This window comes from Acomys russatus, chromosome 28 (genome assembly GCF_903995435.1).
Source record: "Acomys russatus chromosome 28, mAcoRus1.1, whole genome shotgun sequence".
Lineage (NCBI taxonomy): Eukaryota > Metazoa > Chordata > Mammalia > Rodentia > Muridae > Acomys > Acomys russatus.
The window spans coordinates 19,307,424-19,325,633 of record NC_067164.1 but is presented as its reverse complement, the minus strand read 5'-3'; the positions used below and the strand labels follow the sequence as shown (position 1 = coordinate 19,325,633).

At 36.6% G+C, this 18,210-nt stretch overlaps 1 protein-coding gene across 5 annotated transcripts in view; it reads left to right on the top strand.

Annotated features, from left to right (window-relative positions):
• Cnot6l (CCR4-NOT transcription complex subunit 6 like) overlaps positions 1–18,210 on the top strand; it is an 81,101-nt gene that overhangs the window by 21,116 nt on the left and 41,775 nt on the right. For all 5 annotated transcript variants that reach the window (XM_051170778.1, XM_051170777.1, XM_051170776.1 and 2 more), the window contains exons 2-4: positions 6,691–6,812; positions 9,688–9,874; positions 11,509–11,594. In XM_051170778.1, coding sequence (XP_051026735.1) covers positions 6,701–6,812; positions 9,688–9,874; positions 11,509–11,594 — 385 coding nt within the window. In that variant the 5' untranslated portion in view covers positions 6,691–6,700. The remainder of the gene's footprint in view (positions 1–6,690; positions 6,813–9,687; positions 9,875–11,508; positions 11,595–18,210) is intronic.

Below are 18,210 nucleotides of genomic sequence, written 5' to 3'. Positions count from 1 at the left end.
TTTATAGGATTATTTAAAAGTAATATATTCGTATCTGTTTTTCAAGTAATGAGACATTGAAGCATTAGGACATGGTACAATAAATGATAGCAGTAGATATATACACTGAATAATTCTTCCTCCTCCTCACAGGGTCTCCCTGGCAGGTCTGGAACTCCCTGTGTTGACTAAGCTGGTCTCAGACTGAGATCCGCCTCTCTCTGCCTCCTGAGTGTTGGGATTAAGGACATGAATGATGAATCCCTACCCCGTGAAAGCAACTAATTAATTAATTTTTAGATAGTCTTCTTTTTAGTCAGGACTGACTTCAAACTCTTCAGTCTCCTGAATTCTGGGATTAAAGATATGTACTCCCATGTTCAGTAACTAAATACCTCTTGAATAAATGTTAAATGGGTTAGAAACATGGTACCCCAAAAGTTGAAAGTATGTTTTCTTCATAATGAATGAATTATCATAAACCTACACGGGTTTTGCTTTGTTTAAAGTGATCACAGACTTTGAAACATCAGAAACTTGGAATAAAGTTCCTTTTAAATGCTTGTTTTGTGGAGACATTGTAAAATGTATCATCAGTGATCAGTGCCATCCAGAGACCTGTACTACAGGGAGTGGAATTGCTAATGGAACTGTTATTTATCTCAGAATGTCTTATAAGTTCTTGGATTGCTGTCGATCTTTAATTGATCCTACTATATGCAGTGTCATTTGTAAGGCACCTTTTTTTTTTTTTAAAGTATCAGCTGATTTAAAGATAATAGTGGGTAATGTGCCTTTTTCAGGTAAGATGTAAATTTTGTATTAAAAAAAATAACTAGTGGTCAAATACAGGTATTGATTAGGAAATAAAAACCTCAAAAAATAACTTCAAAAATTTATACTGCAAATATTTTGTTTGCATAAATAAGGTAAACCTAGACTTACTTTCTCAGAAAGAAACCCTGTAGTGTTTAAAACCAGAGAGTAACAGAGCGGTGGTGGTGCATGCCTTTAATCCCAGCACTCAGGAGGCAGAGACAGGTGGATCTCTGTGAGTTCGAGGCCAGGCTGGTCTACAAAATTAGTCCAGGACAGCCAAGCCTACACAGAAAAACCTTGTCTCAAAAAACCAAACCAAACCAACACCACCAACAAAAACTCAGCAAGAATCTGGCAAAGAATAATTCATGTGTTCACCTTCAATCTCCTTGTTTTGGAGACAAGCTCCCCCCGCCCCCCTTTTTTTTTGTTTGTTTGTTTTGTTTGACTTGCTTTGTAGACCAGGCTGGCCTCAAACTCACAGCGATCCACCTGCCTCTGCCTCCCGAGTGCTGGGATTAAAGGCGTGCGCCACCACAGCCAGCTTGCTGAGACAAGTCTTCCTGTGTAGCAGACGCTGACCTTATACTTCTGATCCTTTTGTATCTATTACGTTCTGAGATTAGAAGAATACTTCATGGTCCTTGGTGTTTTGCCTTCTTTAATCATTGAGAATAGATGCCATTATATGACAACCTTTTTGCAGTTTCTCTAAAAACAGACATATCATACAGGCTTACAGTTTTTGCTAGCTTTTGTATGTGAGGTAATCATTGAGTATCTTTGTAGAAACTGTGCGTGTTTAATGACTTGTTCCTTAGCTTTGGAGTGTTAGAAATCTTTTCATTGTGATTACTCTTGATGATGTGCAGCATTCTCTACTGTGCTGAACCACAGAGACAATAAATTTCAACTGGTAAGAAGGTAGCTGTGGCTTAATACAGAAGACTTAGAGGTTTGCACACACTTGAGGGAAAGCTAAAAAGCAGTAATAAACTTTCTTATTCAGGACAAATAATTACTCTCGACTTTTACAGTGGGGTGTCCACGGGCTGTATAGGTGGTGGTGTAAAGAACAAAACAGATGAAGTTCAAAGCACCTGTGTAGTTAATATTTGGAGAACTGCATACAGGGTTTTCCCTAGTGTCTTACAGGGCTAAAGACTGAGGTTAAATTGTTGTTAAGGGACTTTTAGTTTTCTTTGTTATGTAATCAGGGCTTCCAGGTTGACCTGATGTTAGGATCCTTGTAAAAATTGGAAACTTGGCAAAACCAATTTAACATTTTACCTCAAGGGTACAGACGTTAGGCCCTTGTTAGCATCCATGAGGCCAGGTTTGATGCCTGCCACTGTAAGAACAAAATATACAAAGCAAGGACAACAATAAGTAAACACACAGAAACAAAAGCAAAAACCTGTGCAGCTGGGTATGGTGGCACATGTCTATAATCCCTGCATTTGGAAAGCTAGATCAGGAGGATTAGGAACATAAGTACTACACTGTGAGACTGAGGCCAGTCTCAGATAGACAGTGAGAGCTGTGTAAAACAGTCCCCTCCACCAACACTAAAACTGCTTCCTCCTCATCCTCAAAAGAAAATATGAAGAATTAGCTGTTAGTGTTTTCTAAAATAAACCATTTCCCTTTCTTTGGATGAAAGCTGCTCACCACTCAGTATTTAAACCCTAGACTGGTTTGTGTGTGCAGTTATTAGGAAACATGATCAGCATCACATTTACAGATTTGTTATGTCTGAATTACTATTTTAATAATTTTCATTTATTTTTATTTAGCATGTTTACAAGATGAATATTGACTAAAGACCAAAGCAATTTGGGAGGGAAAGGCTTATTTGATTTTATACTTCCCCCTCACATTATTACAAGAAGCTAGGGTTAGAGCTCAAAGAGAGACCTGGAGGCACAGACCAGGGAGGATTGCTGTTTTCTGCTCTGCCTTCTTTGCTTGCTCAGCCTGCTTTCTTATACCACCAAGCATCACCTTCCCATAGGTGGCATATGGGCCCTTCCACATCAGTCATTAATCAAGAAAATAGCAACTAGAGACTTGCATACAGGCAGTCTCATGGAGGCTGTCTTAGGGATGCTACTGATAGGATAAAATGCCATGACTCAGAAGCAGCTTGCGGGTGAAAGGGTTTATTTCATCTGCACTTCCACATCACAGCTGAGCAAAGAACTCAAGGAATCTAGAGGCAGGAACTGAAGCAGAGACCATAGAATAATACTGCTTACTGCCTTGTTTCTCTTGGCTTGCTCTGTTTGTTTGTTTGTTTGTTTTTACATACCACAGGACCACCTGCTCAGGAGTGGTGGCACCACTCAACAGTAGGCTGGACCTTTCAACACCAATGATTAGCTATGAAAATGCCTTATAAACTTGCCTATAGGACAGTCTTTTTTTTCCTTTTAGACAGGAATTTTCTGTGTAGCTATGGCTGTCTTGGACTCACAGAAATCTGCCTACCTCTGCCTCCCCAAGTGCTGGGATTACAGGTGCCATCATGCTCAGCTGCCTACAAAACAATCTTAAGGAACTATTTTCTCAATTAAGATTTTCTCTTTCCAGATATGTCTAGATTTGTATCAAGTTCACAAAAACCAGCCAGCACAGAGACATTTTCCCAACTGAGGTGCTTTCTCTTTTCAGATGGCTCCATCTGGCTTGTGTGACGTTGGTAAAATCTAGCTTGCACAATGTATAATGTTGATCATATTCCTGTTAAATTTTATTATGATGACATAATGTTAATGAAACGTGCTTTTCATCCATCCTTACTGTAGATAAGGATTATGTATCATGTGCTTGTTTCTGGGTCTTTTTGCTTTGCTAAGTACTTATTTTATATAAATTTAGAATGGAAAAATACCCACAGAACTCACTTGTTATACTATATAGAAAATAAAGATTTCAGTAGCTGAAAACTTTGAGAACTATTTAAAATAAGCCAATGTGGTAGACATCAAGTTTTCTCTTGGTGAAAAATGCTTATATTTCTGTACTTTATAAATAATTGTATAACATTCATTGAAAAATAGGCATCATTATTATTATTACTAGAGTTTTGGGGTTCCAACTGGGTTGCCATATAATACTGAGAAAATTAGGGGGCCCTTTTGAGTTCTTAGTGTCATGAATAAAAGAATTTAAGAATGAACTTAAATGAAAGTTCAAGGGCAATTTTATTACAGTTTAAAGGAAAAACATCCCAGGGCAGGCAAGTGTAAATCCTCGGCAGTTTCCCGGAGAAGGGAAGAAAAAAAAGTCATGTCCTTAAAGCTGCCATGGAGGTCAGATGCAGCCACATGGCAGGGACAGGGAGCTTTAGGAAAAGACTAAGGAAACCCAAAGTATTAAAAAAGCATATTTTCATTCTGGGCAGCATTCAAAAGAGAGAGAAAGAGAAAAGAACATGGCAAAGTTATAGCTTTCTAACTTAGGGATCAGGAAAGTAGGCAGACCGGTCAAACTTCATGGTCGCTTATAGTGACTGCAAGGGGCAGGGAGCAGGAATTGAAAATTAAGGTTTGTTTTTCTTTCTTTCTTTTTTTTTTAATTTATAGCTTAATTTATTCCATCTATTTTCTCTATCTATTTAGCATGGCTCAATTTGAGCCGTTGTAGGTGTGGTCCCTTGGCCAGGTGATACTGGAATGTTAAATCTCTACCTACGCCAGAGGTTGTGTTTTCTTGACCAGAAAGATTTTTTTGTACTCTAACATTGTAACTCCAAATAGCACAATATGATGAGATTGAAGAGTTAACGTAGGGACTGAGGAACTTTACTGTGGAAAAATCAATACATAACAAAAACTTGCTCTCTACTTCTTTAAGTACAGGGAAAATGACATGAGAAACTTCTATTGTGAGTGTAATAACTAGCTTTGACTTCTTGGTGCATGCTGGAATACTACCTCATTTTATTTTTGATATGTAACAGATTTTAGACCTCCTGAAAGTAACTTTCACATTTGGAATAGTATTTAACTTAGAACTAGCCACAGATTACGGTACTTGACTTAAGGGCACATGTGAGAAAGAACAAAGAAATATAAGCAATGAACCAACTGTAGACCTGAGGATGCAGCCTAGTAGTAGAACTCTTACATGGCATGTGCCAGGTCCCTGGGTTAGGTCTATTACTGACAAAGTAAAAAATCAACTCGCGCGTGTGTGTGTGTGTGTGTGTGTACACTCTGTGATAAGGATAACACATAGGTATTTAATTAGACTCACGTGGCTTTCCCATTAGCTGTTGTTTGATCTGAAGTGGGTTTTTTCTTCTGTCTGTTAGCAAAGAAGTAAGTTTTACATTGGACCCCTCAAAGTATATTCAGTGCTTTTTGTCATCTGCTTCATAGTTAGCACATTTGAAGTGGTTTTATGATTGATTTTGCCACCATCAGTGATTGATTTGTGCTGTGGTTATGGAGACAACACATGAATTTGTGTCAGTTGGCATGGCTCTGTGGTTTATCTAATAGTTTTGAGAGTAAAAACGAGTGACAAGTATTACCTCAGAACAACAGGTCTAAATTAAGACTGACTCCAGCAAATCAAGATAGGCACTTAGCCTGATGAGGATGTGTTGGTAGAAAGTAATAGAAAACAAAACTCAGTTTGCTGTGTGTGAGTGCTGTGTCTGTGATTCATTGAGGAATCAGCCTTTTTTCTGTCTTTAAGACCGACTTATGAGGGCAGCTTTCCTTGTAGTGGGAAGGCTGTGTGGAACAATCTGGGCTATAGCCTACTTTGTTTATGATCAGCAGGAGTGAGGATCCTGCTTCTTCCACAGACATAGGCTGAGTCTCAAGTATTGTCTAAACTAATGCCAGTGTCAAGGGAAAAGGATGTGCTGTTAGTCATAGGTATAAAATATCGGAGCATTACTCAAATGGAAGGACAGAATTGCATGATTTCTTTTAGATTAGTTGGAGTTCCATTAAGGAAACTTGTTTTAAGATCAGCTTTTCTAGCAAAGCAGTGCTGCTTAGCACAGGGGAAGGAACTGGGGAGTGACAGTGTTCTCTGCAGAGTCTAGTATGGTTGCTCATTTACATTTTCCCTTAGGTGTCTGTTAATGAGTTTCTGTAAAAGCTTAGAATATTGTGGTGTTTTTCCTTACATGAGAAGATATAGTATAAAATAACTAGCTTCGTGCGGTGGTTCAAGAGTACACCAGGTCACGTTACTGGGGGAAAAGCATTTCTCAGAAGAGTTATTAATGCCATGGAGAGAGGGGCTCTGAGTAAGTTCAGGCCACAGCACCAGAAACAGTGTGGTGGGTTCTCTGAAGAGAATCAGAGTCCACTTAGTGGAGGAGTGAGATTCTTACACCTTCTGAGACTGAGCAGGTTCAGCTGCAGCCAGGCCCTCAGCTTCCCTGGCAGGAGACAGGAAAGGGGGAACGGAACAGGTTATGGCACCCCTCTGACATAAACTCATTTCTCAGGTGATAGGCCCTGAGAGTGGCAAGTCTGCTTGCTCTGGACTCACAGACGCTGTCCTAGGAGGGTGCCTTTGAGTATTTGTGAGAGTCTTACAGCAAAAGCAGAGAAAAAGAAAACTCAGCATCGTCTTTCCTTTTTTTTTTCTATACTATGTAATATTTTTTATTTACCTTTTATTTTCTCATATTAATCCACATTGATTTTCTCCCTTTTCCCCAAATGACTGATTTCCTCAAATAACTATACCAATGATTTTTAAAAAGCAGTGTGTATGTGGCGGGGGCCGGAGGGGGTCTTGTGCGTGTGTGGGGTTCTTGGCCTTGAACTCAGGATGTTAGAATTATGCAACAGGCACTTTAACTACCTGAGCCATCTTGCTGGTCTTGACTGTAATAATTATTGATTTTTTTTCCCACAGACTAATAGGGATGCCAAAGGAAAAATATGATCCTCCAGATCCTCGCAGAATTTATACCATCATGTCAGCAGAGGAGGTAGCCAATGGGAAAAAATCTCACTGGGCAGAATTAGAAATCTCGGGTGAGTGAATCTGAAGCATTTAATCTGCAATATAATAGCAACAATTGTGAAGAGTATTTCTGTATTTATAGACTCTTTGTTGTTGTGTTTTAACCGAATAAGCTAATTAGAAATATGTAAGAATTCTGAGGCACTAGTGTTTTTTTGATCTTTTAAAATATCTTCCCTTTCTTTTGAGATTGTCTTGAGCAAGGATAGTGATCTGCATTACATTTAAAGATATTCAGAGTTCAGTTTCTGAGTAAAATTAGGTTCTATAATATCATAAATCTTGTGTTGGCTTTTTAGAGTAATTTTTTGCAAATTAAAGTCTTTGATATCCTTCTATTATCTCAGTGCTGGCAAAGAAGGAAACCTAACTACTCTATCTGTGTAAAGATAAGATATTTGCTAGCTATGAATAGAACATGCTCAGAATTTGTTAAAGTAGAATATGATTTGAAAAACTTGTAACAAACCCTCTGTGAAAATGAAAAAAAAAAAATCAAAGTAAAACTGAAGGACATTGTATAAAATATCCAACTGATACACTTCAAAGTTATCATGATTGTGAAAAAACAAAAAGAGAAAGTGCCTTAAGTCAGAGAAGTGTTAAAGAGACATGATAATTAAAATAGCTTGAATTGGATTATAGGAAAAAATATATAAAAACTGGTAAATTTTGAATAAAACCTGAAGTTTTGTTACTATCACTGTATCAATGTGAGATTCTTACTTTTGATAAATATATCATGTCATATAAGATTCTAATGATAGGGGATTGAAGCATATTACCCCATATTACCTTGGCAATAAAATTATTATAAAATTAAGCTATTAAAATAGAAGATAACTGTTTTCTTTTATGAATTGCCACAATACAGATTATATGTAGAATGTGGTCAGTGTCCTGCCCTATTGGGATTACAGTATCAGCAGCAAGACTTAACTTGTACATATCACTAAAAGGGATCTGGCTAGATGAATGAATGTTCATCATTCTGATAGGAGCAGTCCACACCGGTCAGTTCAAGATTTCTCAACCTCAGCTTACTGACAGTTTGGGTCCTATATACAATCCTTTGTGCTGGAGGTTTTTCGTGTATAGTATAGGGGGGTTAGTAGCTTACTTGGATTTTACCTAGCAGATACCCAGAGTTAGTTACATCAACCCAAAATGCCAAAGTCCTTTGAGGAACAGAATTCCTCTTGATTGGTATGTTTGAGATTGTTATGTTAAACCCTAAATTAATGGAAGTTTCTCTTTTACCCATAGCTTCATCATTGACTACTTTGTTTTTCTATTAAAATGCAAATCCTACTGACACTTTGTATTTCATTATAAATAGGAGGAAAGAGTCTAGTGTAGAAACAAGAACCCTGGATAGACATAAGCATTGAGCCTAGTCATACAAAGACATAACATATCCCTTTGAGACTTTATGTTCTCTAGCTTCCATTGATATCTCTCATCTAAATGTTTTTTTTTGGAAAGTGATATATAATTAAACAATTACTTTATGGGTCTGGAGAGATGGCTCAGCTCTTCTAAAGGACACAGATTTGGTTCCTAGCACCCACATCAGGTGGCTGGCTCGTAAGCACTTGTGACTTCAGCTCTTGGGGAAGCTAATAACTCTGGCCTCTGAAAGCACCTGCACTCATGGGCACATACCCATAAACACAGATATATGTATACACACACACACACACACACACACACACACACACACACACACACACACACTTGTCTAGAACTAAAATACATCTTAAACGTGATCACTTTGCTTTCTTATCATTTTTATATAAATTATGCTTTATAATAAATAATTATAATTGGCCTGGAATGTCTCTCATTTGTCTGGCATTTGTAAAACCTTATCTTGGGGTTAGTTTCCAGCACCAAATAAACTGGGTATGGTGATGTATGCCTGCAGTCTTACCACTTGGGAGATAGAGGCAAGGGGATCAGAAAGACAAGGTCTATCCTCAGCCAAGGTCCATCCTCAGCCTCACAGCAGCAGCGGCCATTCAGGGCTGCGTTAGATTCCATCACAAAACAAAACAGTAGTAACAACTTAGGAGATAACATAACATTCTATTTTATGAAACCCTAGGCTACACGATTTGCCCAGACCTATATTGCTAATAAGTGGTAAAAGTTAGAACTCTGAAACGGGTCTTATGATTTAGTACATGCTTTATAACCCATTGCTCACAGACCTTAATGTGAAACTGTTTTCCTTAAGTATGTTGCATTTAATGTAAAACCTTAAAGTATGGTTGCTAATCTCTAACTTAAAACATCAGAAACTTAGGGAAGATATTTCCTTTAGTGACACAGCAGTTTTCCTGGTGGCTAATCTAAGGCTGGTTTTAAATAATAATAATTCACTGTTTATTTAAAGTTTGTTAACCAACCCAGGCCCTGGATATAGATATATCTTACACTCATAATTTTCATGGAGTGTTTGAGGAATATTTCTGTTACAAAATAGGCAAGCCTATTTTACCACTGAAGTTCAATTCAGCCTCCAGTTTGGCTCTGAAAGAGGTCTCAGTCAGCTTCCATCAGCTTTCTCTCTCTCTCTTGTTCACTTTGACATTTCTCTCTCTCTCTCTCTCTCTCTCTTTCTCCCTTCCCTTCCTTCCCCCTCCTCTCCCCTCCATCCCTCCATTCATCCATCCCATGAAAAAGAGTGACTGTTGAAAATAGAGTGAAATTAAAGGAGGATAGATGTTTTAGCAAATCACATAACTTCAAATACAAAGTTGAAAATGTCAAAGATACAATGATATCTGTGTGTATTTGCCACCTTTTCTAGCACTTGCCAGGTCTTGGAATTCATATTTTATCTTGGGTCTAGAATTTATGCTTTGGTGTTTTGCCTTCTAGGTAGAGTGCGGAGCTTGAGTACATCGCTTTGGTCGTTGACACACCTGACAGCACTGCACCTAAATGACAACAACCTTGCTCGCATTCCGCCTGATATCGCCAAGCTTCAGAACCTGGTTTACCTGGATCTGTCATCCAATAAACTCAGAAGTTTACCAGCAGAACTAGGAAACATGGTGTCTCTCAGGTGAGGAGACAGGAAAGACACGATTCATTATATAAAAGTACAAATCTGCCAGATAAGAAAGTTATGGGAGGCTATTTTATGGTGGGATTTCCATGTCTGTGAAGATCAAAAGTTGGAAATGGTCTTAAGCACAGTGTGTGAGTTGCCCTCCATTTAATATTTCTTTTCCTTCGCGTTGTAGGTTCTGCTGTGAGTTTCTTTTGACAGCCTTGAGATAGGTGGAGGTTAAAAGTCTTACTGTAAAGTCAAGTCTGATAAGACTAATCAGAAAGACTTCAGAAAATATGATTTGCTCATAAATGAAACTTTCAGGAACAAACTTCTATTATAAAATGCATGTTTATATTTTTATTACAACTCTTTATTGAAATCTAAAAACTTGATTAAAATGGATTTATAGTTGAAGAATCTTTAAGACTTCCTTCTTGAGGCAGGGTCTTGCCCGTGGCGCCCCAATGGCCTCAGTTTCTAGTAGTTCTCCTCTGGCCTTCCAAGTCTGCAAACAGCAGGCATGTGCCACTGCGCTGGCAACATTTGCTATAGGAGAAAACGTTTTAGAATCTTATTAACTGTTTCCAAAACAGGAATTTCTTTTTTATCTTATCATCTACTGAGTAATAGGGTTTTTTTTTTTTTTAAAGTTGCGCTTACATGTTTAAAATGATTAACTATTATTTATTTGTTCCTTTGCCATCCCCTAACTGGTTATATGAATGCTTACCTTTTTTTTTTTTTTTTTTTTTTTTTCCCTTTACTAATAAAAGTTTTTTTTTTTTTTTCATAATCTGTTCAAAATTTCAGTTACAAACTTAGATCTTATCTGTGTTATTTCTTTTCTGGCTTTGTCTTTGCTGATTTGTTCCTATCTTTTCTTTATTTTGTACTTTAGTACATAAATTCTGTGTTAATGATTGTTCTCCAGAGTTCTCTTCTTTTCTTTTTCAAGACAGGATTTCTCTGTGTAGCCTTGGCTGTCCAGGAACTTGCTTTATAGACCAGGCTGGCCTTGAACTCAACAAAGATTTGCCTGCCTCTGCCTGTGCCTCTGCCTCCTGAGTGCTGGAATTAAAAGGCTTGCCACCACCACTGCCCAGCTGTTTTATCTTTCCATATTTTCTTCTTTTCTTTTTTAAAATATAAAATTTATGTGTTTGTTTCTGTATGTGAATTTGCATAAGTCAACAGCCTGCATGTGGAGATCAGAGGACAGCTTTATGGGAGTCCTTCACCATATAGCTTAGGTAGTCAGGCTTGGCATCAGATGTCTTTACCTACTGAACCATCTTGCCAGTCCACTTTTCATGTTTTCTGTTTAATCACCATTAGCTTCTGCTTTACACTACCTTGTTCTGAATTTCCCTTAGTGTTTTTTTTCCTCATACTATTTTGGCATAACTTGGTATTAATAGATGGCATGGGCTATAGAATGAGTAAATCACAGAAATATATAATATATAATAATTGTAGCACTTTAATAGTAGTGCATAGCATTTTGAGATTAGTGTGAAGAAATGCTTTGAATGTAAATATCACTCATCATGTGTTAGAAGAAAGACTAAGAATGGCAAATGTAGGTATTAATAAAGCATGTTATATTATACTCAAACCTTTTTTTAATATATTTTTTACAACAGGGAATTGCTTTTAAATGACAATTATTTACGGGTTTTGCCTTATGAACTTGGCCGGCTCTTCCAGCTACAAACTCTAGGTTTAACAGGTGAGTTACTTATAAAAAAAAAAAAATAATATTAATACTTAGTGTTGAAATACTATGATATCTTTTAAAGGTCACTTTGTTAAGAGTATAAGTCAATTTGAGTATGACTGAGAATATGAGGAGGATTTGTGAAAGGCATTAGAAATGTAATAGTTGAAATATTTTGTTTTCTCACTTCTCTCCTCCCCATTTTCCTCTGACTCCTCTCTCCTCTTTCCCTCTTTTTATGGAGATGCGGTTTTATACTCTAGCCCAGGCTAGCCCGGAACTCTTATATTCACTTTGTGTTAACCTCCCAAATGTTAGATTAATGTGAACCACCACTCTCAGATTAATTTTATTTTCTATATGCTAAATCTTATAGACTTAAAACAGTTGTCTAGCTAGAGGAGGACGATGGGGCAGGTCTCTTGATTGAGAAGTCATAGAATGTTTGTATTAGTTTTCTAAGCTTAGAATCATGAGTTAAGACATTAATAAGTTCTAACCTTCATAATTAGGATTGCTTCTAATGAGAATAATTCTTTGTTTAATACTTGTAGAGCAGCTATTTTCTACATTGTGATTTATTGATAGAGAGCCCATTAATGATAAATTGCCAATTTAAAGTTGAACCTAGAAGTCTTACGTTTTAAGCCAAACAATATTCTTGAAATATCAAATGTAAATATTTATTACTTTCATATAATTCTCTGTTACCTTGCACATCCCTAAAAATGTATGCTGTATTACTAACTGAATGGATTGTTCTGATTATTTCTAAGTTTTACTGTCCTTTGTTTTAAAGTGTTAAGTATTAAAACTCGTGTTTCTAGGGCTGAGTATTTAACTCAGTTGTGAAGTGCTTGTTTGATCTTCAGCAACACCAAAAACAAAACAGAAAACCAAAGTAACTACTGTTTGGCCTGTCTTATCGTAGTGGCAGCTTTGTCTACTAACACAAGTTCATTAAAATCTCTTCTTGATCAGTCAAAATTGTCAGACTAGATAAAAGAAAAATGATACTCATTTATGTGCCATTTACAGGAAATAACAATTTGAATTAGTAAGTTAAAAAATATCTACTTAGGTAACTACTCTGTTAATCAGTTGTTAGCTATTCTTCACCAACTGTAAGAGGTTTGTTTTTGCCTATGGAAACATTCCTCTAACTAAACCTCAGTTAGTTCTATAGTATATTTTGATTAAATAGTGTTTGTTTTTCTTTCCTTTTGAGTTTTAAGTATTTATACATGTGTAACAAGATGTTTTAAGGATATAATTCATTTATTTGTTTTTTTACATAATACACATAGTCTGACGGTAGTATGATTTTGTATTGTTTTTTGTCTGTTTGCTTGCTTTTCTTTTCTTTTTTCATATATATAGCGCTAGGATTATAGGTTGCCATCATTTCCAGCTGCATTTTTGAATTCTCATTTTTCAATAGGAATGTTCAACCTGTATTAAGGGGTTTTTTTTTGAGGATCTGATTAGTGTTCATTCGGTTCCAGTTTCTGTTCAAGTGATTATATACAAAGGGCAGAGAATTTTTAGAAAAGAAAGCTAGAGCTTTTCCTGCCTTTCAAAACTTTTTTCTTAAGTAGTTTGAAGCAATGAAATGTCCTTAACAAATGGCAGCTTTACCCAGGTATGGTGGCTCACGCCTTTAATCCCAGCACTTGGGAGGCAGAGGCAGGTGGTTCACTGTGAGTTTGAGGCTAGCCTGGTCTACAAAGTGAGTCCAGGACAGCCAAGATAACACAGGGAGACCCTGTCTCGTAAAAACAAATGGCAGCTTTCTACACACAGGAACATAACTTTTGAAATGATTTCTAAGTCAGTTTTTTTCTTTTGTTGGTTTTGTTTGTTTGTTTGTTTGTTTTTAGCTATTTTGTAGTAGTTAACATATAATGAAAAATGTGAGTGAAACATTTGACAGTGCTGTGAGATATAGTGTGAATGAGCAGCCTATGCTTGCAGCCTTGACATCTTCACTGCTTTTCCTTCTTTGGAACCATAGTTACTGAAATTTTCATAATGATTTGTGTTGTCCTTTTCTAACAGTCTAATTTTTAGAAGTATATGTTGAGATCTGAGGAATCTGTTTGGAGGATAAGTTATTTGAAAAATTCAGGAAAGCCTAATATTTTTATTGGCTTAAAATTTTTTTCATATGGTATAGTTTTATCATATTCTTTCTCCCTCCTTAAGCGCTCCCAGATCCTCCTACTCACCTCCCTACAACCAGAGCTATGGCAAGACAGTAAGCTGAAAGTGTTTCTCTTAAATCACTTAAAAGTCCAACTGTTGCTGTAGAGGGATGGTTCAGTAGGTAAGAGCACTCTGTCTCTTCCAGAGAATCAAAACCCATATTAGGTGCCTCATGCTGCCTGAAAATCCAGCTTCAGGCTATTAGGCCTCCTTCTGGCCCCTGCAGGCACCTGTACCCACGCGCACATTCACTCACAGAGAAGTACATACAATTAAAAAACAAAATAAGCATTAATTTCATTTTTAACTTAATTTAATCATTAATATTTAATTTTATGAGGAGAGGGAGGGAGGGATTTAACCAAATGAGTTTAAAAAAAAAACAAAACATTTATGGTTCTGAAAGTTTCATTTCTACTTTGATAATATTTCACATAATTTATCAAAATGCCTTTACCAAAATAATACCGTGTTTCTCATTTTTTTAAATAAAAGCTTAAATAATATTTCCATTCCAGTCATGGCCCAACTTTTAATATGCCTTATGATTTACACACTGCTGAATTTAATTTGATAATGTCTGTTAACTGAAGAGAGAGTGGGCACAAACTTTTAATCCCAGCACTCAGGAGGCAGAGGGAGGCGGATCTCTGTGTGTTGAGTTCAAGGCACAGTTTATGCTAAGAAATAGCTATTTTTGTTTGCCTGTTTTCATGCACAGTGGCTGACATAGTGCAATTGAGTAATCCTAGCTAGGGTTCATCATGTTTCAGGAGAGCAGCAACTACTATAGCAAGCTGCATGAAGCTAGTTATGCTTTCCTCGGGGAACAGGTACATGGCAGGTACACTGTGGTTGCCTGGACTTACTTAGCTGCCTGCGTAAACAGTTACAGGAACTTACTAGTAGAAACAGATAAACCTCTAAATGAGGACGGTGCACTAGGAAAGCGTAGGAGTTGGTTCCCAAAAATACAATTTAAGGATTTTTTTTCTCCTGTAATTATACTACCATAGTTTTGAATGTCAGGTTCCTTATCTATCTTGAGTTGATTTTTCTGCTTGGCAAAGGAGATCTAGTCTCATTCTAAGTCAGTTTTGTTGCTTGATACCAGTTTATTATGCATGGGTTATATATATTCAGAACTTTTTTTTCTGTGAAGTTTTTGCAGTTTGTTTTTTGCATATAGTAGTTCATAATAGTTCTAATGATCCACTGATATTTCTGTGGTATTGGTTATAATACTACCTTGTTCATCTTTTTATTTACTGAGATCTTCTATTTCTTTAGTACACATAAGGTTTATTTATTCATTTGTATTTTAAAGTATTTGTTTGTGAATATTTATTTTTAAGTTTTTATTTAAGTCTCATCTGTATTATTTCTTTCAGCCTATTAAGTCTGAGCTCATTTGCTTTTTCTTGTTCATCAGTAAGTTCCTTCTATCACATTAGTTTTGGTAGTGTTGTGTTTCCATTTATATTTCAAGAAATGCTTAAGTTTTTTTTTTTATAAGTCCTTAAACTACAAGATTTGGAAGACATGCTATTTAACTTTTATATATTCATATAATTTCTGTGGTTCTTCCTTTTAAAACATTATGTGGTCAGAGAAAACATGTAATTTTGTATTTCTCAACTTCTTGAGAAGTGTTTTGTGGCCTCATGTTATGGGCTATCCTGGTGAATGTTCTTTGTGCTCTGCAGTAGAGTAAAACATTCTATAAATGTCTGTTAGGCGCATTTGGTCTACAATATCCTTGAACTCGCATGTTTCTGTTCTCTCTCTGCTAGTTCTGTCCCTTGGTGCTCATGGGATAGTGAAATTTGGTGTTCAATGCATGTGTATTATACAGTTGTTGCATATTCTTGTTCTTATCTTTATATAAAGATCTTTTTCTTTTGTAATTTTTAAATTTAAATTCTGATATAAATACAGCCATGCATTCCTGGCTTCCAATTCCATGGAGTATCAGCTCTCACCGCCAACACTTTCATTTTTTAAAAATGCCGTTTATCAGAAACTAAGCCGAGAAATAACATCATTAACCAATGCCATGGGTCAAATGGATCTAACAGATATCTATAGAACCTTTCACCCAAACAAGAAAGAATATACCTTCTTCTCTGCACCCCATGGAACCTTCTCCAAAATTGATCACATCGTAGGTCACAAAGCAAGCCTCAATAGATACAAGAGGATTGAAATAATACCTTGTATCCTATCAGATCACCATGCTCTTAGGCTGCAATTCAACAACAACAGAAATAACAAAAAGCCTACACATACGTGGAAACTAAACAACTCTCTGCTAAATGACACCTGGGTCAGGGAAGAAATTAAGAAAGAAATCAAGGAGTTTCTGAAATTCAATGAAAATGAAGAAGCAACATACCCAAATTTGTGGGATACATTGAAAGCGGTGCTAAGAGGAAATTCATAGCACTAAGTGCCTTTAAAAAGAAATTGGAAACATCGCACATAAGCATCTTAACAACACAACTGGAAGCCCTAGAAAAAAAAGAAGCAGAAACACCCAAGAGGAGTAGACGCCTGGAAATAATCAAACTCAGGGCTGAAATTAACAAATTAGAAACTAAGAAAACAGTCCAAAGAATCAACAAAACCAACAGCTGGTTCTTTGAGAAAATCAACAAGATAGACAGACCTTTAGCCAAACTAACTAAAAGGCAGAGAGACAGTATTGAAATCAACAAAATCAGAAATGAAAAGGGAGACATAACAACAGACACTGAAGAAATTCAAAGAATCATAAGATCCTACTTTGAAGGCATATATGCCACAAAATTTGAAAATCTAAGGGAAATGGACGATTTTCTTGATCAATTTCACTTGCCAAAGTTGAATGAAGAACAGATAAACACGCTAAATAGTCCCATTTCCCCTACAGAAATAGAAGCAATCATCGATGGTCTCCCAACCAAAAAAAGCCAGGGCCAGATGGTTTCAGTGCAGAATTCTACCAGACCTTCAAGGGCGAGCTAATACCGATACTCTTCAAGCTACTCCAAAAGATAGAAATGGATGAAAATTACCAAATTCATTCTATGAGGCCATAGTCTCATTGATACCCTAAACCTCACAAAGACTCAACAAAGAAAGAGAATTTCAGACCAATTTCTCTTATGAACATAGATGCAAAAATACTAAATAAAATACTTGCAAAACGAATACAGGAACACATCAAAGATATCATTCATCCTGACCAAGTAGGCTTCATTCCAGGCATGCAGGGATGGTTTAATATATGGAAATCCATCAATGTAATCCACCATATAAACAAACTGAAAATAAAAAACCACATGATCATCTCCTTGGATGCAGAGAAAGCATTTGATAAAATTCAACACCCATTCATGTTTAAAGTTTTAGAGAGATCGGGGATACAAGGCACTTTCCTCAACACAATAAAGGCTATATACAGCAAGCCAATAGCCAAAATCAAAGTAAATGGTGAGATACTCAAGGAAATTCCTCTAAAATCGGGAACAAGGCAAGGCTGCCCACTCTCTCCATATCTCTTCAATATAGTACTCGAAGTTCTAGCCAGAGCAATAAGACAACAAAAGGAGATCAAAAGTATCCAAATGGGAAAAGAGGAAGTCAAATTATCCCTATTTGCAGATGATATGATAGTGTACATAAGTGACTCTCAAAATTCCACCAGAGAACTCCTAAAGCTGATAAACACCTTCAGCAAATTGGCTGGATACAAAATTAACTCAAAAAAGTCTGTAGCCTTCCTATACACAAATGACAAGCTTGCAGAGGAAGAAATTAGGAAAACCACACCCTTCACATTAGCCGCAAGCAATATAAAATATCTAGGAGTTACCCTAACTAAGCAAGTGAAGGACTTGTATGAAAAAAATTTCAAAACTCTGAAGAAAGAGATTGAGATGACCTGAGAAGATGGAATGATCTTCCTTGCTCATGGATTGGGAGAATTAACATAGTAAAAATGGCCATCCTACCAAAAGCAATCTACAGATTCAATGCAATCCCTATCAAAATACCTACACAATTTTTTAAAGACATTGAAAGTTCAATTCTGAACTTCATATGGAAAAACAACAAACCCAGAATAGCTAAAACAATCTTGTACAATAAAAGGTGCTCCAGAGGAATCTCCATACCTGATCTCAAACTGTACTATAAAGCAATAGTAATTTAAAACAGCATGGTACTGGCACAGCAACAGGCTGGTTGATCAATGGAATCGAATCGAAGACCCAGATATGAATCCACACACATATGGTCACTTGATTTTTGACAAAGAAGCCAAATCCATTCAATGGAAAAAGGATAGCATCTTCAACAAATGGTGCTGGTCTAACTGGATGTCTATGTATAAAAAAATGAAACTGGACCCATATTTGTCACCTTGCACAAAAATCAAATC